Raw genomic sequence first — 23201 nt, forward strand, 5'->3', positions numbered from 1 at the left:
TTCCCTCTGCCCTCAAATGTACTTCATTCAGTTCTTTTCTGATTAATACCTTCTTCTCATTTAGATCTGTTTAAATTTCATCTCTTTGTAGAGGCTTTCTCTCACCATCCAACCCAAAGTAGCTACCCAGTCACTCATCAAGTTACCTTATTATAATTTTCTTCTAACATCCCACTGGCTAATACTATATAAAACTGTCTTCTTGCACTAAAATGTAAATTCCACAAGATCACTGACACCTGTGTTCCATCACTGGTATAAAACAGGGCTCAATAAATATTTATTACAGTAATGAGTGAAAACTGTTTTGACACTCTGAACATTTTTCTCCTAAAGGGAAAGAGGAAGAAGAGAACCCAAGTTCCTGGGCTCCTCACCAGACTCTCTTGTTCAGAACACACTGCTGCTTACTCCCAGAGCTCTGCTGAAATTTTTTGCATAAACTTATTATCTGATACTTCTTCTCTCACCTTATACTATGATATAAGCCCCATGAAAGTAAAACCTCAGGGTCTTGTTTGCCAGTATCTCCACAGTGCCTGCAGCAGTACCTGGCACAGAAGATGCCAAACATACCTGGCACAGAAGATGCCAAACATCTATTGAAGGAAAGAATAGGGGATCAGGTCTACCTTATCTTAATGTAACAAGTACCCAGAAACTTTAGTGATTGCCCTCTGAATATAATTGCTATTGGTTAGATCTGTGTCTTCACACTAGCAGTTGGGGCAGGAAAACAGTACAGAACCAGGAATCTGTGAAGAATGTTTTGAGCCACATTGCAAGGCTGTCAGAATATGATCTCTATGGCCTGAAACTGACTCTCACACAGATCCCCCGAGCCCTCATCCAAGGGAGAAGTCCAGCTGTTTAGAATTCTACCCCAAAATAGCAGGAGGAAGACACATTTTATTTTGATTCAATTTCTATTTTAATATATTCAGTGCATCACTCAGTGAGTCAGTGAGTATCGAGCCTCTTCAGGGTACAGAGTAGTGCTTTGATTGAGCTATTGAGTTTGAAATATTAATCCCATTGTTAAAACAAAACTCAATCCCCCAAGTAGTTGAAAATACTGTTCAAATTGTAAGGGTACTGTTCCTGTAGACTGTATTTTGTGATGATGGGCTTTTATGTGCCCACTTGGGCAGGAACAAAAGATCAATAAATAACAGAGGTGTTATTTTTTTTACCAAAATGAAATCCTTCAACAGTCTTTGATCATTAGCTTTCTTTCTGTCCAGTTGTCAAAGGATTGTTTTGTAATCACTGTGGTGATCATCTTTGGGGTGATTTAAGATTTTTTGGATCTTGTAGCTGCCAGGAGTAGGGTAAAGAATACTAATTGCTCTTCCCTAGTTGGCACTAGTGTTTAAATTGGGCAGGGAAAGAAGGGGTATTATTGCCGCCTCCCAGATCTGCAGTCTATTCAAGGTAGGAGCTGAACAGGGTATATTGTCCGGGTCACAGAAACACATAAAATCCAAGGGTGCCTTGACATCAGCATCAAATGGAGCTTGTGAAAGAAACACAGTGCAAATGCTGTTTTCATTGTTTGTTACTCTGTTTTCCCCCTAGATTTCTCTGTTGAATTCTGTAGTAAACCACCTCAAAGCCAATGTTAAGTCAGCAGCAGACTTAATTAGCCTGCCTGCCACTGTAGAAGGACTTCAGAAGGTAAGTGCATGTGTGGACACTGAAATTAACCTACTGCTGTAATTCTGGCTTCTTAGAAGTTTTCTTTGAAAGCCCGGCATTTGAAATCACCTGCTCTGGGAGGGCAGTATTAGAGCATATCACTGTGTTGCAAAGATTTCAGAGCATCTCTGTTTTGGTCCTGTTAGTTGAGCCTTTGCTTTGCAACAAGTGACTCGCTCTGGTTTATGTGGTTTGCACCTTTTTATTTGGCTCTCCAGGTCCCAGGATCCCTCTGCTGGGTCTCTTGTTAATATATATGGGTTGGCTTTTCATCATTTATTTGCCTTTTCAATTCATCATCCACAGTGTCCTCATGAAAGCAGACCAGTTATACATGAGAGTTGCTCTAAATTACTATTAATTTCTAAATTACTATTTATTTTATTTTTTAAAGAGGTAATTTGAAGAAATGCAAAAGTTTTAAATTCAGGATATGATAAGGGTTGGCAAGGATGTGGAGCAAAGGAAACTTTCAAACACTTCTGCTGGGAATATAAATTCGTAAAAAGCATTTTGGAAAATAATATATATTATTTTATGAAGGTAAAGGTTCACATCCTCTAAGCTGTTCACTCTAGCAGTACACCCTAGACTCTAGGGCCCAGGCAAATGACAGTTTGGAATTTCTGCTTATTTGATCCTGGGATCCAGGCCTAGAGCAGGAGGCAGTGACTAAGCAGATGGGGTGGGTAACACACAGGGATCTTGAGAGCTGCATGGGAGAGTGAGTAGCAAGAAGAAGGAGCCTACTTTGAACATAAGCAACACCAGCCCCTACAGCAGGAAATGGAAGAACAGATTCTGGAGCAAAGAAATCAAATCTAGAGTCCTTAACTTTTGAAAGTTAGTGTGTGATAACTTTGATTTGGTTACATGCCAGGCTCCGTAAATATAAATATAAATTATCTCCACAAAGGAGAACTTCCTAAGAACAGAAACAAAATTTTCTATTTTATAGTCACACCACCTGTGTGCTCAGTCTCCATAGTTTGTTATTCGTCCAATATGGGCACCTCCTTATAGTAACTTTATTTTTTAAGGAAGGGGATTATTTCATTTTGTTTTTATTTTTTGTTATTAACAGGCTTAATTCACTTTATTTTTCTTATCTAAAATTACTTGGTGGCCCCAGCCGGAGACTGGGTCTTCTGCAAGCCCTGGTAGGGGTCTTTACAAGATGGTCAGTGAGTTCCTGACAGAGAGACTCAGTGAACGGTCTCTGTCCAGAGGTCAGGGTGAGAGAGCTGCAGGTCTTAGCGACGGCACCTTAGAGAGGTGGCCTTGGGGAAGTTGCCCGGGGTGGCATTGCAGCCCCTGGCTGAGGTGTAGCAGTCGTCGATACCAGCCATCAGCAGCCGCTTCTTGGGCACAGGGGCTGGGAGGGGGGGGTTGTTAAAACCACTTCAATAAGTAGTAGTTGTTTCATGTAAAGAATAGCTGTTCATTATAGGAAAATTAGAAGCTATAGGTAAATAGACTGATAAGCATCCACATTACTACACAGAGATAACTAATAATAATTTTGAGGTGTATCTTCTTCAAGATTGTTTTTCCCTATTATTATAATTTTAAGTAAAAAAATAGGGACAACTTTGATGGGGCCAAATGCTTCTTGCCACTGTTCCAAGTACTCAGTGGGGAAAAGGTGGGCCTCTGTAGGTAGCCTTTAGCACAGAAGCAACTCTGGCAGTCTTGCATCCATTAGTTCAATAAACATGGATGCAAGAATAAAACTGGTTTATTCTTGCATCCATTAGTTCAATAAACATTTGTGGAGCTTCTTCCAGTGTGTGCCAGGCACTTTGCAGATGCTGAGAAAACCAAACAAGAGCTTACTATCTTCTTGCATTGTGATGGGATCATACATCCAGCCAGTGCGGATTCTCTAACAGGAGGTGTCTTTGAATGCCTGTAGCTTCTGTAGCAACAGAGCTGCTTAGATAACATCCCAGCTTGGAAACCTCTATGCAGTGTGTTGCAAATCTGTGCGTTTATAATGTTGGACACTACTTGATTACAAGTGGCTCAGTTTTGAATGGTAGTTCATCTCAAACACCTAATCTTAGTACAGTCATATAATTTTTTTAAATGTTGAAAATATCATCTCTTGTTCTCTTGGATTCTTGGCTATCAGTGTAATATAAAAGTCCTTGGTTAAAAATACTAACGTGACATCACAAAATTTTCAATCTATCTTAATAAAAGGCCAACACCCTCTAAAGAGTAACATTCTTTTGGTGTTCCCTTAGGACAGGCCTTTTTTAAAAGATGGCTTCTGAGTCATGTTCCCAAGTTCCCAGCCTACTTGGGCTCCTTAGGTGGGCCTAATGAAAGCAAAGTAAGCTAATATCTAATGCTCCTCAGTAATTGTTGATGGGACACTGAAGGAGAAAAAAGAACAACTGCTGCCAGATGGAATTTTTTTCTTCGTCTCTGCAATGCTGGTTTCCCCTAAGCCAAAAGCGGTTCCATCCATTTTCACTCAAACCTCACTCATCGTTCACTCCAAACCTCATGGCAGTCTACAGTGTCAGCTCTGGCTATCTGCCCACTTACAGTAGGACTTGGTAGAGACAGTTTGTGGGAGAACCTTTAAATGGCCTTTAAAGGACTTTAAAGTCCTTTAAATTGGGGAAATTGCTGATACATCTTGTATTCCTATTAATTGTGTCAGTGTAAGCTACTGACATGTAGTGTCTTGATTGTTGTAATTGTTTCCCAGGTGTATATATGTCAAAACTTATAAAGGTATACATTTTGAACATGTGCATTTTGTTGTGTATCGGTTATATCTTAATAAAGCTATTAAAGTTTTTTAAAAAGGAAAACACACTAACCTTACTACATGTTTCTGTTCAGACCATAGCTTCCATTGGCAATACTTTAAACAGTGTCCATCTTGCCCTGGAGGCAATGCAGAAAACTGTGGACGAACACAAGAAAGCCATGGAATTACTACAGAGTAATATGGTAAGGAGATCTACAAATGCTGCAGAAAGTCGTCATACTCCTGCCTACCCTTTTCTCTGTAATACTGGTGATATCCACTTTCATTCATTTAAGCATACCCTACTATGCACCTTTTTAAAAGATAAAATCAGCAATGTTTTTGTTTGTTTGTTTTTTAAGATTTTGTTTATTTTTAGAGAGAAGGGAAGGGAGGGAGAAAGAGAGAAACATCACTGCATGGTTGCCTCTCATGCACCCTCTACTGGGGACCTGGCCTGCAACCCAGGCATGTGCTCTGGGAATTGAACCAGCAGCCCTTTGGTTTGCAGGCATGCACTCAATCCACTGAACCTCACCAGCCATGGCCCAACAATGGTTATTGTTACTTTTAGAATCTGTAAAGTATGCAGTTAAGGTGGATAGAATTAAGAGCTGAGTCTTTTGCAAATGACCCAGAGGAGATACAGAAATAAGTTATCTAAGGATAGAATGGGTAGGAAGAAAAATGGAAAGGAAAGTGGGGAATTGTCTCAGTTGTTTATTGCTATATAACAAATTACCCCACAACTTAGTAGTTTAAAACAGTTCATTTCTCACTACTCTGTGGGTCCAGAATTTGGCAGGGCTTTTAGCCTCAGGAATGATGAGAGGCAAAGTAAAGGGGGCTCTAGAGGAAGAAAGATCATCTTGGTCAAGCTTCCAGTTGAATACGGCCATTTGTGTGCCCTCAGCCTACACCATGTGAAACAGAACACCCCCAACCCCACTGAGCCTCATCAAGCCACTGAATCCTGAGAAATAATAAATCATTGTTGTTTTAAGTCACAAAGTTTGAGATAATTTTTTATGCAGTAACAGATAACTGAGACAAACAAATCCCTGCCGTGCTCAGGGTTTGTTTTCAAATGTCTCTCAGTGCTGTACTGAGTAAGCTGTCTGCAGTCATTCAGAGCCCTGAATTCATCTCCTCGGGTACTCGGCTCCATTCAGGATTGATGGAGGGTGAAAAGGATAGCACAGCCTCTGCTGTTGTGCTGGGGAGATGAGTTATATGTACTTGAAATTGGGACTATTCAAGATGTACAAAAGTTCCCTAGCTTGTCCACTCATTCATAGATCTGCCCCCATGTTGATTCATCAGTGCATGCCCCTGTGAGAAGCTGGACTGTTCTGGGACCATCCCAGATGGTTAAGTGGACTTAGTAATTACTTATTGCCTATACTAACCTCCATTCCTATTAACAGAATCAGCGCTCCTTGGAGACCAGGGGAAGCAACCAGATTATTCCATCACCTTCAGCTCCATCAGAACTTGACAATAAAACCCACAGTGAGAATTTGAAACAGGTATTTTTTGTCTCTGGCTTACCTCCCTGTGGCCACAATGGACTGGAGGCAGCCTGAAGTTTGTGCTTTGTGTCCTGTGCCTCATCGGGCACCTTGTGCACATATTCACCTGCCCGAGAGCTGAGCAGAGTGAGATGTGTGATGCTGTCTTAGGGGTCCAAGATGCTCTCCTGTCTCTTGTTTGGCAATCTGCTCTTTTCCCTGCATGTTGCTCAGTAGAGTAAATTCCTTTTCACATCTTGAAAGACAGAATGACCAGAGTATCTCGAAATTCTTGATGAAAAATAGCAATCTGGGCAAGTCAAAGATGGATGGACAGCAGATTAATTCAAAGCGATGGCTGTTTTGAGCCACAATAAATTCTAAGCATATCCTAGAAAATCAAGATTCTCTGAAGACTAAAGACAGGTAATAGGAGATTGAGTTCAAAATCACATTGAGGAGAATAAAGGAATCTTCATGAAGAAGAATTCCTGTCCTGAGTTTAATGCCCTTTAAAACCTATAGTCATCATTTCTATTTAAGTAGTCATCAGTAAGTAAAAGATGCCAATAAAAATAATTGAATCCTGTACTAAATAATGCATTACTTGTTATGGTTTTGCTACATGAGCCAATTCAGTAATTGGCATTGTTCCTAAGGTGGTTTTGTTCTGACAAATTAGGTTAATGGACATTTCAGTTAATAACCCAGCAAGCTTTCTTAGCCAGCAGGTGAAGTAAACATTGGGAAATCAATTCCCAAGCTCTCAGCTTCCTGGGACCAGACAGTGAATCATGTAGGTAGTCCTCTTCCCTCATCACCTCCCCCTCCCCCTGCCCCATCTAGCTGAGGACAAACAATTCCAGAGGGAGTAAACTGGGAGCGATGTGAAGTAGAGGGTCAAAGCAGAGACAGAGGATCAATGGTCTAAACCAGGAAAAGGAGTTTATTTCAGTAACTTGACATATTAATGGTTGTTCAGTGCTGCTGGTCTGCTTGTCTAGCATACATCTTTAGCTGGATTGTACAATTTGATTTATTTCCACTCTAGGATATCCTGTACCTTCACAACTCTTTAGAGGAGGTAAACAGTGCCCTAGTGGGGTACCAGAGACAGAATGATCTTAAACTCGAGGGGATGAATGAGACAGTCAGTAATCTTACCCAGAGAGTCAACTTGGTAGAAAGAGATCTGGTTGCTATGAGCAAGGTAGAAAAGCAAGCAAACCTGTCCGTCAGCATGGTAAGCCTTTTCAGATCTTTTCTGACGTGTTCCGTGTTTCACAATGTCTTTTGTCTGTGCATGGATGGCATTCCACCACCTTTTCAAACAGTCTTCTGGCATATTTGAGAGGCTACCCATTGTATTGTACTTAGTCTTTGTCTCCACTAACCCTTACACTAGCTCTTTGATATGAATGGCGCAGGTAGTGTTTGTCCTGCTTTAAAAGGGAGATGGAGGAGAGGTACAGTTGCTTGCCCAGGCCTCACCACAAGTCATTGGCAGACATGGCAAGCCTGCTATTATGTTACCAGTGACCCATCTGGTAGGGAAGCTCTGGCACATATTTCCAAGTGAGGTCTTGTTAATCTTTTCTGAGTTATTCAGGATGGGAAAAATGACAGCGACAATAAAGAATCTTTTGCCATTTTATTAAGCTAGAACTTGGCTTTCAGATTTGTCCTGCTTTGTCTATATATTAAGGGGACACTTTTGCATATAAAGTCAGGAAAACCATTTAAAACAGGTCAGATCTGACCAGCTCCTCAACTTAAGAGATCATTGAATCCAGCCTCTCATTTTATATCTGAGGAAACTGAATGACTCTAAGTCACTAATGCTGGCAGATTGTGTGCTTTACTGGTTTTCATATTATTTTATGTTTCTTTAATCACCTTTCTCATATACATTGTGCTAGGATCCATGTGGATTTTTCTAAATTAATTATTAGAGAGAGAGGAAGGGAGGGAGTAAGAGAGGCAGAGAAACAACAATGTGAGAAAAAAACATCGATCAGTTACCTTTCCTAAACGCCCCAACCAGGGACTAAATCCACAACCGAGGCGTGGGGGGTTTGCTTTGTGGGACGACACCCACCCAAGCGAGCCACACTGGTCAGGGCTGGATTGTTTTTAATAGTCGCAAACCTCACTCTTAAACATTTCAAACAGCGCCCTGGCTGGTGCCCAGTGGATTGAGTACTGGCCTGAAAATCAAAAGGTCACTAGTTCAATTGCCAGTCGGGGCACATGCCTGGGTTGCAGGCCAGGTCCCCAGTTGGGGACGTGTGAGAGGCAACTGATCATTGTTACCTCTCCGTATTTTCCCCCTCCCTTTGTCACTCCTCCTCTCTCTAAAAGTAAATCTTTTTTAAAAAAAGATTTCATACAGCAAAGACAGGCATATATTAAGAAATGGAAACAAAATACAGGAAATTATACTGTAAATTCAAGTAACCACCAAAGCTGGAAGCAAGCCCACAAGTAAAGTCGAACTCTGGCACATAGAAAGTAGTGTTGGAACTGGCTCTGCCACAGCAGAGCCTTGGCAAGTTGCCTTGACTTGGCTTTGAGGATGGAATAAGACCTGTTCCCTTTTCTGCTTTACTGGGGTGTGTAATTGACTAGAAAGCTGAAAAGATTAAAGGAGCTTACTTTAAAAACCCTGTTTGAACTCTGCTAAACTAAGTAGGGGCCCGGAATTTTGAATGATTTGATGAGTATTAGAGCTCAAAGGTTTTTGAGGCTTATTGTAAAAATCTACCGTTCTGAACTTCCCTTACTGTTCTTCTCCTCCCCACTTTATTTTTCTCCAGAAGAGGAAATTGTTCATAGTATCATCTGTCTTACTATTTCTTCCAATAGTATCATACCCAGCATGATTCTAAGTTAAAGTTTTCTCTCTTTTTATACTTCAAAATTTTAAAGTTTGTGAATGAAATAACTAGACGAAGCACCATTTTCACCTTTCTCTTTTTTCTGTCTGATTTATTTCACTTAGCATAATACCCTTTAGGTCAGCAGTTCTCAACCTTTTTCATCTTATGGCACACATAAACTAATTACTAAAATTTAGCAGCACACAAAAAATATTTTTTGCCAATCTGACAAAAAATAGATATAATTTTTATTGATTTACAAAAGAATAATAATAATAATCTGCCTTTTTGCTCCAAAGTGACATTTAAAAAAATCTAATGCCTATACTTTTTTCATCTTTATTGTCTTTTTCCCTTACCATTTAGTCCCCATATACCCCCGCCCCCAGCAATCACTGCACTGTTGTCCATGTCCATGAATGCTTTTTCCTTTGTGCCTTTCCTTAGTGGCTTTTCTCCCTCTCCTCTCTCATTCTCCTTCTGGTATTTCTGTTGAAAGTGTCCTGAGATCTTTTAAATAAGTTTGACCGAATGGCTTAAAAAGTGCTAGATGTTGTTTAAGTTTTAATGTTTGCCTTTAATCTTCTGTGCTTTTTTACCCTTTAAGATACGGGATAAAGCTGCCACTCTGAAAAGAGAGTCTTTGTACCAGGTGACCAGCAGAACAGATACAGTAAAAACCCAAAGTATAAAGGTAAATAATGGGAAGCTTACTGTGAAGTAAAAATAAATGCTTCAGCATCCTTGTGCTTTTTGAACTACTGCTTCTTTCTCAAAAGGAGCATTGTGGTCTCATTTGCTAAAACTTCAAGACAAAGTAATTAGTAAATTAGTATATTGAATAAGTGAATACTTGATCAAGTACCTACCTGGTGCCCACACACTTTGCTAGGAGCTGGTGTGACCACAGTGAGCACGGTAGACACGCAAACCCTATTCTGCTGGAGCTTTCAAAGTCCATCAGTGAGAAAATCATTAACACATGATTGAACACATAATTAATCATGAGCATGATAAACACTAGAGAGGAAGAGTATAGAGTATGATGAGGGCATTAGCAGAGATCAGAAAGGCTTCCCTAAGGCAACGACTTTTAAACTAAGATAGGAAGTTATGTGTACTAATGATGGGGAACAGTGGCTTAGATAATCTAAAAATGGTGTCTAATCTAAAAATTATTTTTTATTATTTTTAAATTTTAGTTTCAGAACTTACATAGTCCATTTAAGCCTCAGCCTATTCCCTCCACCTAGTACCTTTCCCTTTTGTTGTTCATCCCAGACATATTATCAACATAAGCAATTTGTGATATATACTCTGATATCCCAGGAGAGAAAGTTTGTTTGCAGCATTCTCTGCCATACTATAAGACCTGGACTAAGATAAAGGAAAATCCAGGAAGATGGTGACTGAGTGGCTAAAGTACATATTACATTTGGCAAATTCAGAGGATATGAGGTTCAGAGAAAATGAACTTAGAAATGAACCATAGTACAACCAGTTTTCATTATAATGCTTTCCATCTATATTTTTCTTTCTCAACGGTTTTGTAAAATCACATATATTAAAATGTTAATGCTTTATATGCTAGGCTTTTGTTGTATTTCCTAACTGCTGCAAAGAAAATTTTTTTAGAAAAACCTCAGAATGACAAGAAAAGTTTAAGAGCCAGATATAAGTGTTGAACACAAAAAAGTACCTACTATCGGAAAGTAGTAGTGATTTCAGTAACAGCTCATTTTTTTTACAGTAAATATCAGATTAAAATACAGCTAGTACATGTTTTTGCCTAAATTTCTTGGCTTTACTTCCAGATACTTTGTGTTTTTCAGTTGTCATCTCAGTGTATTAGTACCTTTGTGCTGCCTAACCTAAGCATCCTTTACCAGATCTAATTTCTCCTTAGCATAAATTCTTCAAGCATTTAGGACCTAGTTTTATTTACATATGTCTATATATTAGGTCCCTGAGTAAACCAAGAGTGATCTACTGTACAGTAACTATTAGGGTAGAAATAAAGACAGAAGAGAAATAAGTATGTATTGAATAAAAGAAACATGTAATGAGTTGATATTCTAATTAAGTAAAGGATTAAGACCTTTCACCTTAGTCTAAGCAGTTAGAAACTGGCCTTATAGAAACCAGACTTCTCTCTTTTTATAATTAAATGTATTTTTATGTGTCACTCTGGATCAGTCTGGGGGTGAGGCAGATTATCAAGTATAAATCTTTTTTTAAAGGTATTAATAAGACTTTGAAGTATTACAGCTTCTTCACGTTCCTAGCAGTTCCTGCCACCAGTTGAATCATTACCACGTGGGGAGAGAAGGAAGATCAGGGGAATAATGGTGGTTTGGTTGTTTCATCTTGTTTGTTAACGTGATAAGAGTATAAAACTCTACCTAAAGTGGTCTGGTCACAAGGTGAAGTAAAATATTCAGGAAAATTATTTCATTAGTGTGCAATTGTTCCTAGAAACCAATATCCTACTCATTTAGGAAATAGGTGCCACAGAGGCACCTGGGCAAGGGTACATTTCCTTTACTGCTGACACAGCCATGCCAGACCCCATCAGCCAAATGTTCACAAGTGAATCAGATCATCTGCAGCATAATGTTTCCTTAATGGTCTAGGCTCAAATCCAGCTAGGCCCTCATCAGCACTGAGTACGAAGATATCTCTATTATCTGTTGATTCATTCCTTCATTGCCTGTACTTATACAGAACGTATTGGAGGTCAAGCACTACATGCTAAATAGTAGGCTCTGGGAATATAATAAAGAATCAGATGAAGACTTACTTCCACCTTAAACCTCTGTGATCTTTGTTTTGGGCAGAAAGAAGATAGTTCAGATTCTCAGGTATCCAAGCTAAGAGAAAAACTACAGCTGATCAGTGCTCTCACCAACAAACCTGAAAGCAACAGGCCTCCAGAGACCACCCATGAAGGTGAGATATTCAGGGCTGGCTTCTGAATATTTCACGCAGGCTTGAGCAGCTTGCCTCCCACATGGAGTGGAAAGGTGTTCCAGCAGGACTGATCGAACTGAGTGAATGATGCCTCAGCGCACCGAGATGAAGCTGATACACTTTGCTTTCATTTAGAAAAAGCCCATTTGGTACATGATTTGTACTTCAGTCTATTAAGGGAAGAAGGGGTAATGTTTAGCTGGAAATAGACTTCTCCATGCTGTCTGCATCCAATTATAGGCAGAAAAACATCACTGTCGTAGCCTGTAGTAAACCAACTAAATGTTTACAGAAGTCTTTTCATTTCTTTAAGTGCATAAAATTTACTTAAAAATAAATATTAGTCCTTCTGAAAAACCGTTAACAAATAATGCTTGGATCACTGGGTTGGAAAGGCCCTTGGCTTTGTAAGGACATACCTAGTTAATATTGACCAATATATTAACTTCCACTGGTTTAACCTCTAGGAGGATATAACCAAGGCATTGGACTGTGTTGGCTTTGACCCACCCCCCCCCCCAGAAGTATTTTTTGCTTTTGAGAAACCAGTACAACCTCTTACTTTCTTTTGGCTGGAAGACAGACTGCAGTGGGAGGCCTTGTCCTGACTCTGTGCTACACAGTTGTGTGGCAGTGCTCTTTCTACACCAGCTGGCGGGCGGCACCTAATAGCATTAGCATCCAATGCTATTCTCACTTGCAGCTTAAACTCTTAACATTTAAACATGCATAATGCTTACTGGTACTAGAAGATCTTCCAGTGAGACCACAGCTTCAAACCTTAATATCAGAAAAAGAGAGCGAGAAACCAACCAACCAACCTTAATGTGATATAATACTGATTTATCTTCACTTATTCATAGAACATACTAATCCATGCCTTTAACTTCATTTAGTCACCGTGCTCCTTCATTCTCATTTCTTTTTTATTTTTCAACTACAGTTGACATTCAGTGTTATTTTATATTTGTTTCAGGTGTACAGCATAGTGGTTAGTCAGCCATATAATTTACAAAGTGATCCTCCCCAATATTTCCAGTACCTACCTGGCACCATACGTAGTTATTACAATATTACCGACTACATTCCCTATGCTGTATTTCACATCCCTGGGACTGTTGTGTAGCTACCAATGTGTGCTCCTCAGTCCCTTCACCTTTTTCACACAGCTCCGCTCTGGCAGCCGTCATTTTGTTCTCTGTATCTATGACTCTGTTTCTGTTTTGTTTGTTCATTTATTTTGTTCATTAGATTCCACACATAAGTGAAATAATATATGTGTCTTTTTTTCTGTCTGATTTATTTCACTTAGCATAATACCCTTTAGGGCAGCAGTTTTCAACCTTTTTCATCTTATGGCACACATAAACTAATTACTAAAATTTGGCAGCATGCAAAAAATATTTTTTGCCAATCTGACAAAAAAAGGTATAATTTTGATTGATTTACAAAAGAATAATAATAATGATCTTCCCTTTTTGCTCCAAAGTGACATTTAAAAAAATCTAATGCCTATACTTTTTTAATCTTTATCGTATTTTTCCCTTACCACTTAATCCCCATGTACTCCCCTCCCCCAGCAATCACCGCACTGTTGTCCATGTCCATGAATGCTTTTTCCTTTGTGCACAATCCCTCTGTCTCCTAACCTCCCCTATACTTGTATATAAGGATTTCTAGTACCAAGAATTAACCAATCAAACGCAACCTTGTTATATCACATGACCACTAAAATGCAACTTTGTTAGATGACCCATATATTTATGGTTCAAGATAGGACATGCATAATGGACAGCTATTGTCTTGGCTGTTGTTATTTTTTTTGCTTGACAGTCTAAGCAAAAAGAGGTCAGTGCCCCCAACTAAGTAGTCAGGTATTGCATGTTTTAAAAATTCTTTGACACACTAGAAAATTGCTGCTCTAGGTCCATTCATACTGTCTCAAATGGTAACGTTTCATTCTTTTTTATAGCACAGTAGTATTCCAGTATATATATACCACAACTTTTTTATTCACTTGTCTATTGATGGACACTTGGGTTGCTTTCATATATTGGCTGTCATAAATAACACTGCAGTGAGTATAGGGGTGTATATATCTTTTAGAATTAATGTTTTGGGTTTCTTTTGAATCTATACCCAGAAGTGGAATTGCTGGGTCATAGGCAGTTTTAATTTTTTGAGGAACATCCATACTGCTTTCCACAGTGGCTGCACCAATTTGTATTCCCACCAACAGCGCACAGGGGTTTCCTTTTCTCCACATCCTCGCCACACTTGTTGTTTTGTTGATTTATTGATGATGGCCATTCTGACAAGTATGAAGTGGTATCTCTTTGTGGTTTTAATTTGCATTTATCTGATGATAATTGACATTGAACATCTTTTCACATGTCTATTGGCCATCTGTATGTCCTCTTTGGAGAGGTGTCTATTCAGGTCCTCTGCCCATTTTTTTAATTGGCTAGTTACTGGGAGAGGGGAGTTTTTTGTTTGTTTGGTGTTAAGTTGTATAGATTCTTTGGATATTAACTCCTTATCAGTTGTATCATTGGCAAACATCTTCATTCAGTAGGTTATCTTTTCATTTTGCTGATGGTCTCCTTTGTCAGTGATTTCTCAAATTAAGTATATACACAGTTGTTCTAAAACATGACCTTCAATACTGGTTTAATTTAGTGTCAGATTTGATAATACTAAAACCATGTGTTTGTAACAGAGCAAGCACAGAGTGTCACATCAAAGCCTTCAGCATTGCCAGAACTTCCACAGTCTCTTGGAGACCACACCGAGAATGCTGCCCAGCTAAGACCTGTCTCCCTACCAGGAATTTCTAGTATCAAAGGTAAATTTTTATACTATGGAGTAATAAAGGAAATGTTCAACCTTACAACTTTTCAATTTATTTCAATTGTAAGAAAAAGAATTATATCTAACATTGAGTAACTTTCATGGACCAAGATTTGATACGCATTATATTGTATAATCCTTATTAATCCTGGGAACATAAATATTTGGGTATGATACCCATTTTACTGATAGGGAAACTACCCAAGTCCACACAGCAAATAATTAGTTGAGGCAAAATTCATACCAAGGGAGCCTGACACCAGAGTTTGTGCTCTTAACCTGTACCGTAGTACCTCTCTACCAAGTGCACAGCACATGTTATAAACATGTGCTTTCTGCACATGCACAATAAAACACCTGGTGGCTGGCGTTGAGAACAAGCACCCCACCTGCTTTTCTGGCTTTCAAGGAGCCTTTTAGACTTATTTAGCTGTTTTGCCAGACTATCTTAAGAGTGACGGTAAGGCCTTATTCAGAAGCTTGTCTACAAAATTCCGTGGTGAACTAGACCTTGCGCTGCAACTGTTCCCACAACCCACTCCCCCACCCCCACCCCAACTTCAGACCATTCCCATTCTCCCTAAGTACCAAACAGCAGAAGGCCTATTGAATCTAAGTGTGAAGTTGAATAAATGAAGAAAGGAAAGGAATTTAGGAAGATTTTTAAAGAAACATAAGCCTCATTGACTGTCTTCTGGTATTAGAGACCAAAGCTGCTAAGTCATTCACTAGGGACACAATCAAGTCCTTCGTAAATGTTATGTAAATAATCAGCCCTCCTGAGTGTTCATTATGGGGTCATTGAAAGAATACCGGAAGAAACGTTTGACAGAAATTCTGCAAGCTTACTGGCTCAAGTAACACCTTAAAAATAAAAAAGAAGATACAGATCAACTGGTAGTATTGCTTTATCTCTCTTACGTGGAATAGAGAAAGAGAGAGAAAGAGCACAAGTGAGCACAAGCGCCAACACTAGATACAGTATATACAGTAGACAGAGCTTTGAAGGGATGTAAAAGTAGGGTTTTAGTTGTGAGTATGCAAAACGCAGTTTGTTCTTGTATTATTATTTATACTAATTCTAGAACATTTTATCTGAGAAAGAAGCCCTGAACCCATTAGTCATTCCCTATTCCCCTTCCCCCAGCCCTTGGCAACCTCTCATCTCTCAACCACTGTTTCTTTGGGATTGCCTATTATGTGTGTTTCATATAAATGGAATCATACAACATATGACCTTATATATCCTTCTTTCAGTATGTCCTTTCATTAGCGTAACGTCAAAGTCCATACATGTAATAGAATGTAACAGTATTTTATTCTTTTTTTATGGCTGAATAACATTTCATTGCATGGATACATTTTGTGTATCCATTCATCAATTGATGGACAGGGTTGTCTACTTTTTGGCTATTATAAATAGTACAGCTATAGACATTTGCATGAGGTTTTTGTGTAGACATATTTTCATTTCTCCTGAGTATAGAAATGTAATTGCTGGGTCCTATGATAGATAACTCTGTTTAACAGATAGTATGCCGCTCTGTTTTACAAGCTCAACTCCTATCAGTTAGCTTTTTAAGCCTCTGCAGTCCTTTTCACCCCTTCAACATGAAAATAAAATCTGAAAAAATCTAAAAGGAAGCCCTGGACAGAGAGAAAGCCAGTCCACTTACCCTCCTGTAATTACCTATCACTGCTTCTATTTTGGGAGTAGAGTGCCATACAGTATTACTCTCATTCTTAAAGGACAAGAATTAATCTTTTTGATTTAGTGATATCCTAAACTTTACCTTTTAGAATCGGAGTATAGAAAATAGCTTTCTTTTTACTGCTTTAAATTCGGTTGAGGCTACTTTTTAAGCTGTTAACTAAAATTAGCTGTATGTATAGACATAAACACTTTTTGCAATTTTTTAAAACAGATCTTCAGGATTTTTTCCACAAGACTGGCCAGAACATGGATGGGAAGCTGACCTACCAGGAAATTTGGAACTGCTTAGGTTCTGCTATGCCAGCACCAGAGAGTTTGAGAGAGTTTGATGCTGATGGAGACGGAAGATACTCGTTCCTAGAGCTAAGAGCAGCTTTAGGTGTCTAGCCTCACTGGGCATATTTAGAAATGGATATATACCCTGGGCTACCCAATATCTACTCACAACCCTTCTATTTACCTGTCAGTTCTCCAGTTCTCCAAACTACTGTAGGAGACACATTGCCACCTTTTAACTTGTTGGGAAAAGCTATATAAATGTTATTTTTTTAAAGATAATTTTACTTATGATATTAGAAATCTATGATTTCCTGAAACCAGTAAGATCTTAATTCTAAAATTGCCAGAATAAAAGTCAAGCCCTCTTTCTTTCTCTTTCCTTTTTTTGTAAGGGAAGGAGACCCTATCTTTTAGAACTGGAAAATGTGTATATAGTGAGAAGAATCCACCTTTTATATTTCACATAAATTTGCCTTAAATTAGCTGCACTTTATACACGACAGGCTCAGAAAATGTCTTTTCGTTATAAGACTTTTTCTGTTTGTAAATATTTAAAATGAAAGAAAGGATTCTGCATATTTTATGAGAAGTAGGAGGAATGGTTTGAAACAAGATGTGAACAAAATGACTTGTTAGTAAAAATTGCTAATCTGATCTGGTAGCGGCTAAAACTAGGTCCATGTCTCCCTCCTCCAAGCATCTCATTTAGGTGCTGCCATGGGGTTTAGTCCAGTGGCTGGAGGAGTATATTTAGCGAATGGATACTGTGGGGACAGACTCCAGGCTCAGGAAGTAAGATCTGGCTTTTTTGTTTCTGTCCCCTTAGTTAATCCCAACCTGTGAACCAGAAAAGTTTTGTTGGGGATATTTCTCATTTTCAATCCTATTTCAGGGTTTATGAGCATAAAAGTTATCCAGTGGCGAGCTACATTTCCTCCCTGAGTGAGCTAGATTATCTTCCCCCACCTCCAAACTCAATCCCTGCCCCCCTCACACACACACACACACACTCAAATCTCAAAGCTATAGCTGACTTCCACCTCTAACACTATATCCATTCTCAGTGGTGGGGCTGCAGTCCTTTGGCCACTGTCTCAGCCTGGCTGCCCAGGAGTTTTGGAGGAGAGGTATGCCTCTAATTCTGACCCAGGAAACTCCTTGAGATTTTACCTGGGGGCTAACCAAGAACCTAATTTGTTCCTATGAGGGCTAAGGCCAAAAAGGTTGTGAACCTATAAGGTTTCTTCATAATTATCAGGTCAGAAGTAGAAGCTTTATGTCCAGAGAATGCCAAAATAGCAAACAGGCCTAGAGCATTGGGCTTCACATGATGGTAGCAAGAGTTTTCATATCTGAATACAAGCAAGTACAATACTTTCTCCTTTAAAGGCTTCTGTAGGCCTGGTACTAAAAGACCCTGGACTGGAAGGAAGTATATCTCCATGTCACCTGTGTGTGTGGTGCATTGTTCTCAGGAGCCTTTGGACAAAACAAGGAAAAAACTTTGCAAAACTTAACTGTGCTATAAGCCAAGTCAGGGAGAAACCAGAGAAGCTTTCATGGCACCAGCTTCTTCAGTGAAGCCGATTTCCATTTTCACTTTGTCCTAGTTGCCCAGTTAGCCATGGATGCAGCCAGGCATCCTTAACTATTTAAGGGCTGTTTTATTTTTTCTTTATATGATATTCAGCTTGGTGTAGGCTAACCTTGACTTTTTTCTAGAAATACTAAAATTTAGTTAAACCAAGATAAATTCCTTTCCCATGAATGTATCTGCTTACCTCATACGCTTGTCCTTCTCTCTTTTAAAAAGTGTGTTTTCCTTACTTATCCAAGCTATTTCACTTTCTTGAAAAGGTCAAAATATAGTATAAAAATAGCCTAGTACACCCTGGCCAGGTAGCTCAGTTGTTTAGAGCATTGTCCCCATATGCCAGAGTTGTGGGTTTGATCCTGGTCTGGGCACATACAAGAATCAACCAATGAATGCATAAATAAGTGGAAAAACAAACAGTGCTCGCTCTCTCTCTCTCTCTCTCTCCCCCCCTACTTCCTCCCTCTCTCTCCTTTATCCCTCCCTCTCTTTCTTCTTCCCCTTTCTCAAATCAATAAGTAAAAAAGTTTTTCAAAAATTTGCCTAGCACTTTAGATAACTCAAAGATTACTCTTCCGGCTGCCTTCCATGCCCCCCCTTTTAATATATATATCCTGATGTATTTTATAACAACCAAATAACATTCTAGCAATAAATTGAATTATACTGCTATATTTGTATATACTGTACCATAAATAGTATGTCTGTACCTGGAAAGTATTTTTTTGTGAACTGATTTATATGAAATATACTTGAGGGTAATGTAGCTTGTCCTTTTTAGTTTCAAATTCTTATTCATAGGCAGATACTTTGAAGACACCTTAACTCTTTGTTGTATGTACTTTTCTTTTGCATCAAGTAGCTGTCCGTGGAGGAGTCAGCTGTGGGGTTTTTGGTTTATTATCTGTTCTCACCTCAAGCTTGTCTGGCTAGCATCACCCCTGAGCCAGGAATCCCCCTACCCAATTTGGCAGAGGTGTTCCTGCTACACTTTCAGACTTGTGAATACTCTTGTCACACTGCCTGGGCGAGTGCCCTATCTCCCAGGCAGACCTAGGGCATCTTGAACCCCTTTGTTCAAAGATGAGCAGATTCATTGGCTTAGGAAGAGCCTCAGAAACCTATTATTCAGTGTTAATTTGGGATTTTTTATAAATTGTCCTAACTTACCCAACCTGTGACTTGTGTTTAGCTGTGATCAAGCCTCACCTGCCAGAACTCAGCTCTGAGAGGAAGGTTGAGCAGTAGTGGTGAATTTGGCATTGCTTTTGGTTTCTAGTACTATGACCTTTTCACACTGGCAGCTCCCACTGCTGCTTTCCTCATGTACCCAAAGCACTGCTTCTTGGTCCTTTTTTTCTTTTGTCTTGTACTCTCTGGTATAATGTTTACTTAAAGGGCCTCTTTATAAATCAGAGAGGCAAATGGTTTTGTAGAAAGAAAACCAAAAGAAGAGAACCCCAGCTTGGGGGTGACTGTAGTGTTGTCTTAAGGGCCCCTAGGAGTGTCTGAAGCAGCAAAGCTAAAGAAAGGACACTCTTCACCTCCTAGCTGCTTTCCCTCCTGTTTCAGCTCCTTACTTCATGTTGCTGGACAGAGCATTCTCAGCACCCCCGGTGGTCTTACGGTCACAGCTGAAGATTTTGACTGTGATGGGCTCCTACTCGTAATGGCCAGCCGTTGAGTTATTTCTAGTGACAGCTTTTGTTTGCTGCACACCTCATTGGCTTGCTTACCAACAACACCAGCTAGATGCAGTCTCTTCTCTCATCTCCAAACCAGAACACATTTGGGTATTCCTGAGACTTTATAGAGCGTGAATTGTTTGCTATATGAACCTAACCTACCTTGTTGTTTTCTCACATTAACAAATGTTGATCTACTTGACATTAGTAGAGCTATTTTGATAATGTATAATGTAGTTTTGGTTCTGTTGGGGGAGTGAATTCAAGATTTCCATGACTTGATTTGAACTTTGCTTATTCCATATTAGTAATACAGCCATTTTAATTTATCTAAATAAAAGATTTTCTTTCTCTCCTACTGTGTCTATGACTAAAGGGCCCCTCGCCCCTGATTACTAAGGAAAATATAAATAAATACATATAGATAAAATATATAAAATCTGGAAAAAGTCCAGCCATTGTTAATATAACAAGAACAGTTTGTGCAACATCCATGTAACCTGGCAGCCAAGGAAAGTGGACTGTAATGTTCATGTGTGAACAATGACGACTTCACTGTATTAGTCAGTGGGGGGTGGTAGCAGCTGTTTAGTGAGCATGTGTACTGTGATCCCCATTTTTATTGGTTCCTTCCTCCTCTTGAAAACGAAAGCAAACATTGTGGTTACAATGTGAAGTTGAAGAATCTACCTGACAAACACAGAATTTGGCCTGAAGGAATGAAGGCTGCTTCTCTGGCATCTGTAGGTTGGGGTCTGGCAGGGAGAAAGATAAGTGTGCCCCTGCATCTGTGTCAACCAGAGAAGTTTTACTTAGGGCTGTTTCATATGTTGAAATTCAGTGTAAGCATGTTTATGCAAAATATTCCACTGTCTTTAAAAAGAAAAGCCTTAAAATTCATTGCAAGAGACTTCCGGCCAAGATGGGGGCATAGGTGGAAACATTGTGCCTCCTTGCACAACCAAGTTTAAAGACAAAGTTTCAGTAACAAAACTCAGCCAAAACACAGAAAACTGAACTGCACATAAGTCCGACGACAATGAACCATTCAGCCAGACTGGTAAGAGAGGCAGAGTCAGCGGCAGAGCAGGGTAGGGCAGGAGAGCGCACAGGGGGTGGCTGGCAGATCCCAGGTGTGGGGTGGAAATCGGTGGACCCAGTGAGGGTGCAAGGTGGCTGGCTGACCGCAGTCACACATTTGTACACAGATAAAGCGAAGGAGTGAGCAGTGAGACAGAACTCTCAGGCTAGGGCCCCAGCAATGGGAATTAGAGCCTAAAGCACCAATTGGAAAAACTTTTGGGGTTGAGGTGCTGGGAGAAGCTCCCGGGCTCACAGAGAGTTCACTGGAGAGACCCGCAAGGTCCTGGAGGGTGCACAAGCCCACACACCCAGGAACCAGCACCAGAAGGGCCCAATTTGATTGTGGGAAACAGAACAGGGGACAGAAATCTGAGAGAGAGTAGAACAAAAGCCATTGCCCCTCCCTGACCCCACTGCCACATACAGTGTCACAACCCAGCAACCTGGGTTGTTCCACCCTGGTGGAAACCTAAGGCTCCACCCCTCATACATAACAGGTGTGAACAGACCAAAACATTATGGCTCAAGAACAGCTCAAAGGCCCAGAGCTAATAAATCTAAGTGACCAAGAGATAGTTAACCTTTCAGATGCACAGTTCAAAACACTGGTGATCAGGATGCTCACAAAACTGGTTAATTTTAGTTACAAATTAGAGGAACATATGAAGACTAAACTAATTGAAATGAAGGGAAATGCACAGGAAAACAATAGTGATGGAAAGCAAACTGGGACTCAAATCAAGGGAGTGGACCAGAAGGAAGAAAAAATATGATTAAACAGAAAAGAATACAGAAACAAGAATTCAAAAAAATGAGGAGAGGCTTAGGAACCTCCAGGACATCTTTAAATGCTCCAACATCCAAATCATTGGGGTACCAGAAAGGGAAGAGGAAGAGCAACAAGTGGAAAACTTATTTGGACAAATAATAAAGGAGAATTTTCCCTATCTGGCAAAGGATATAGACTTGAAGGAAATCCAGGAAGCTCAGAGAGTCCCAAAGAAGTTGGACCCAAGAAAGAACACACCAAGGCACATCGTAATTATATTAGCCAAGATTAAAATGAAGGACAGAATCCTAGAAGCAGCAAGAAATAAGGGGACAGTCACCTACAAAGGAGTTCCCATCAGACTGTCAGAGGATTTCTCAAAAGAGACCTTACAGGCAAGAAGGGGCTGGAAAGAAGTATTCCAAGTCATGAAATCTAAAGACCTACATCCAAGATTGCTCTATCCAGCAAAGCTTTCATTTAGAATGGAAGGGCAGATAAAGTACTTCTCAGATAAGGTCAAGTTCAAGGAATTCATCATCACCAAGTCCTTATTATATGAAATGTTAAAGGGATTTATCTAAGAAAAAGAAGATAAAAAAGATCAACAGTGAAGGACAGCAAACTCACAATTATTAACAACCATACCTAAAACAAAAGCAAACTAAGAGGACAGCTAGATCAGGAGCAGAACCATAGAAATGAAGATCTCATGGAGGGTTAGCAACAGGGGAGTCAGAGGAAGAGAGAGGGGAAAAGGTACAGAGAATAGGAAGCATAGATGGTCGGTAGGAAATAAGGGGAGGGCAAGAATAGTATAGGAAATATAGAATCTAAAGAACTTGTGACACATGGACATAAACAAAAGGGGGGAATGGTGGGGGAGGGGTGTGCAGGGTGGAGGGGAATGAAGGGGGACAACAGGACAACTGTAATGGCATAATCAATAAAATATATTTTTTTAATTTTTTTAAAACATTCATTGCAAGAGAGTAGACTTCCAGTCAAGATGACAGCATACATAAACACAACTCACATCCTTGCCCAACCATATCAAAAATACAACAGAACTGTAGAAAACCATCACTCAAAACTTTTAAATATGGAGTTGAATGAAAGTCTGACAACTACAGAATTAAAGAAACCACATCCCTCCAGACTGATGGGCAGGGATGTGGAATGGGCCGGTCCCACATCCACAGGTGGCAGATGAATACTCAGGAGGGATATATTGGGAATGAGAAGTCCCAACCCCACCTCAGTTCCCTCAGCCCAGGGTTCTAGTGCCAGGAGGATAAGTCCCTGTAACTCCTGGCTGCAAAAACCAGTGGGGATTGAGTTGATGGAAGAAACTTCTAGAGTCCCAAGCAGTTTCTATTAACCCATGCACAGACTTACCCAG

At 39.8% G+C, this 23201-nt stretch overlaps 1 protein-coding gene across 2 annotated transcripts in view; it reads left to right on the forward strand.

Moving 5' to 3' along the window:
• The window catches only part of EFCAB14 (EF-hand calcium binding domain 14), a 35090-nt gene extending 14787 nt beyond the window's left edge, over positions 1-20303 (forward strand). Inside the window, exons 4-11 of one of the 2 annotated variants that reach the window (XM_037139694.2) lie at positions 1579-1677; positions 4558-4668; positions 5893-5994; positions 7028-7219; positions 9463-9549; positions 11693-11804; positions 14545-14670; positions 16601-20303. In XM_037139694.2, the coding sequence (XP_036995589.1) occupies positions 1579-1677; positions 4558-4668; positions 5893-5994; positions 7028-7219; positions 9463-9549; positions 11693-11804; positions 14545-14670; positions 16601-16776 (1005 nt within the window). In that variant the 3' untranslated portion in view covers positions 16777-20303. The remainder of the gene's footprint in view (positions 1-1578; positions 1678-4557; positions 4669-5892; positions 5995-7027; positions 7220-9462; positions 9550-11692; positions 11805-14544; positions 14671-16600) is intronic. The other variant, XM_037139695.2, reaches the window with a different exon arrangement.
• The last annotated feature ends 2898 nt before the right edge of the window (positions 20304-23201 follow it).

This window comes from Artibeus jamaicensis, unplaced genomic scaffold (genome assembly GCF_021234435.1).
Source record: "Artibeus jamaicensis isolate MK-2021 breed Jamaican fruit bat unplaced genomic scaffold, CSHL_Jam_final scaffold_847, whole genome shotgun sequence".
Taxonomy (NCBI): domain Eukaryota; kingdom Metazoa; phylum Chordata; class Mammalia; order Chiroptera; family Phyllostomidae; genus Artibeus; species Artibeus jamaicensis.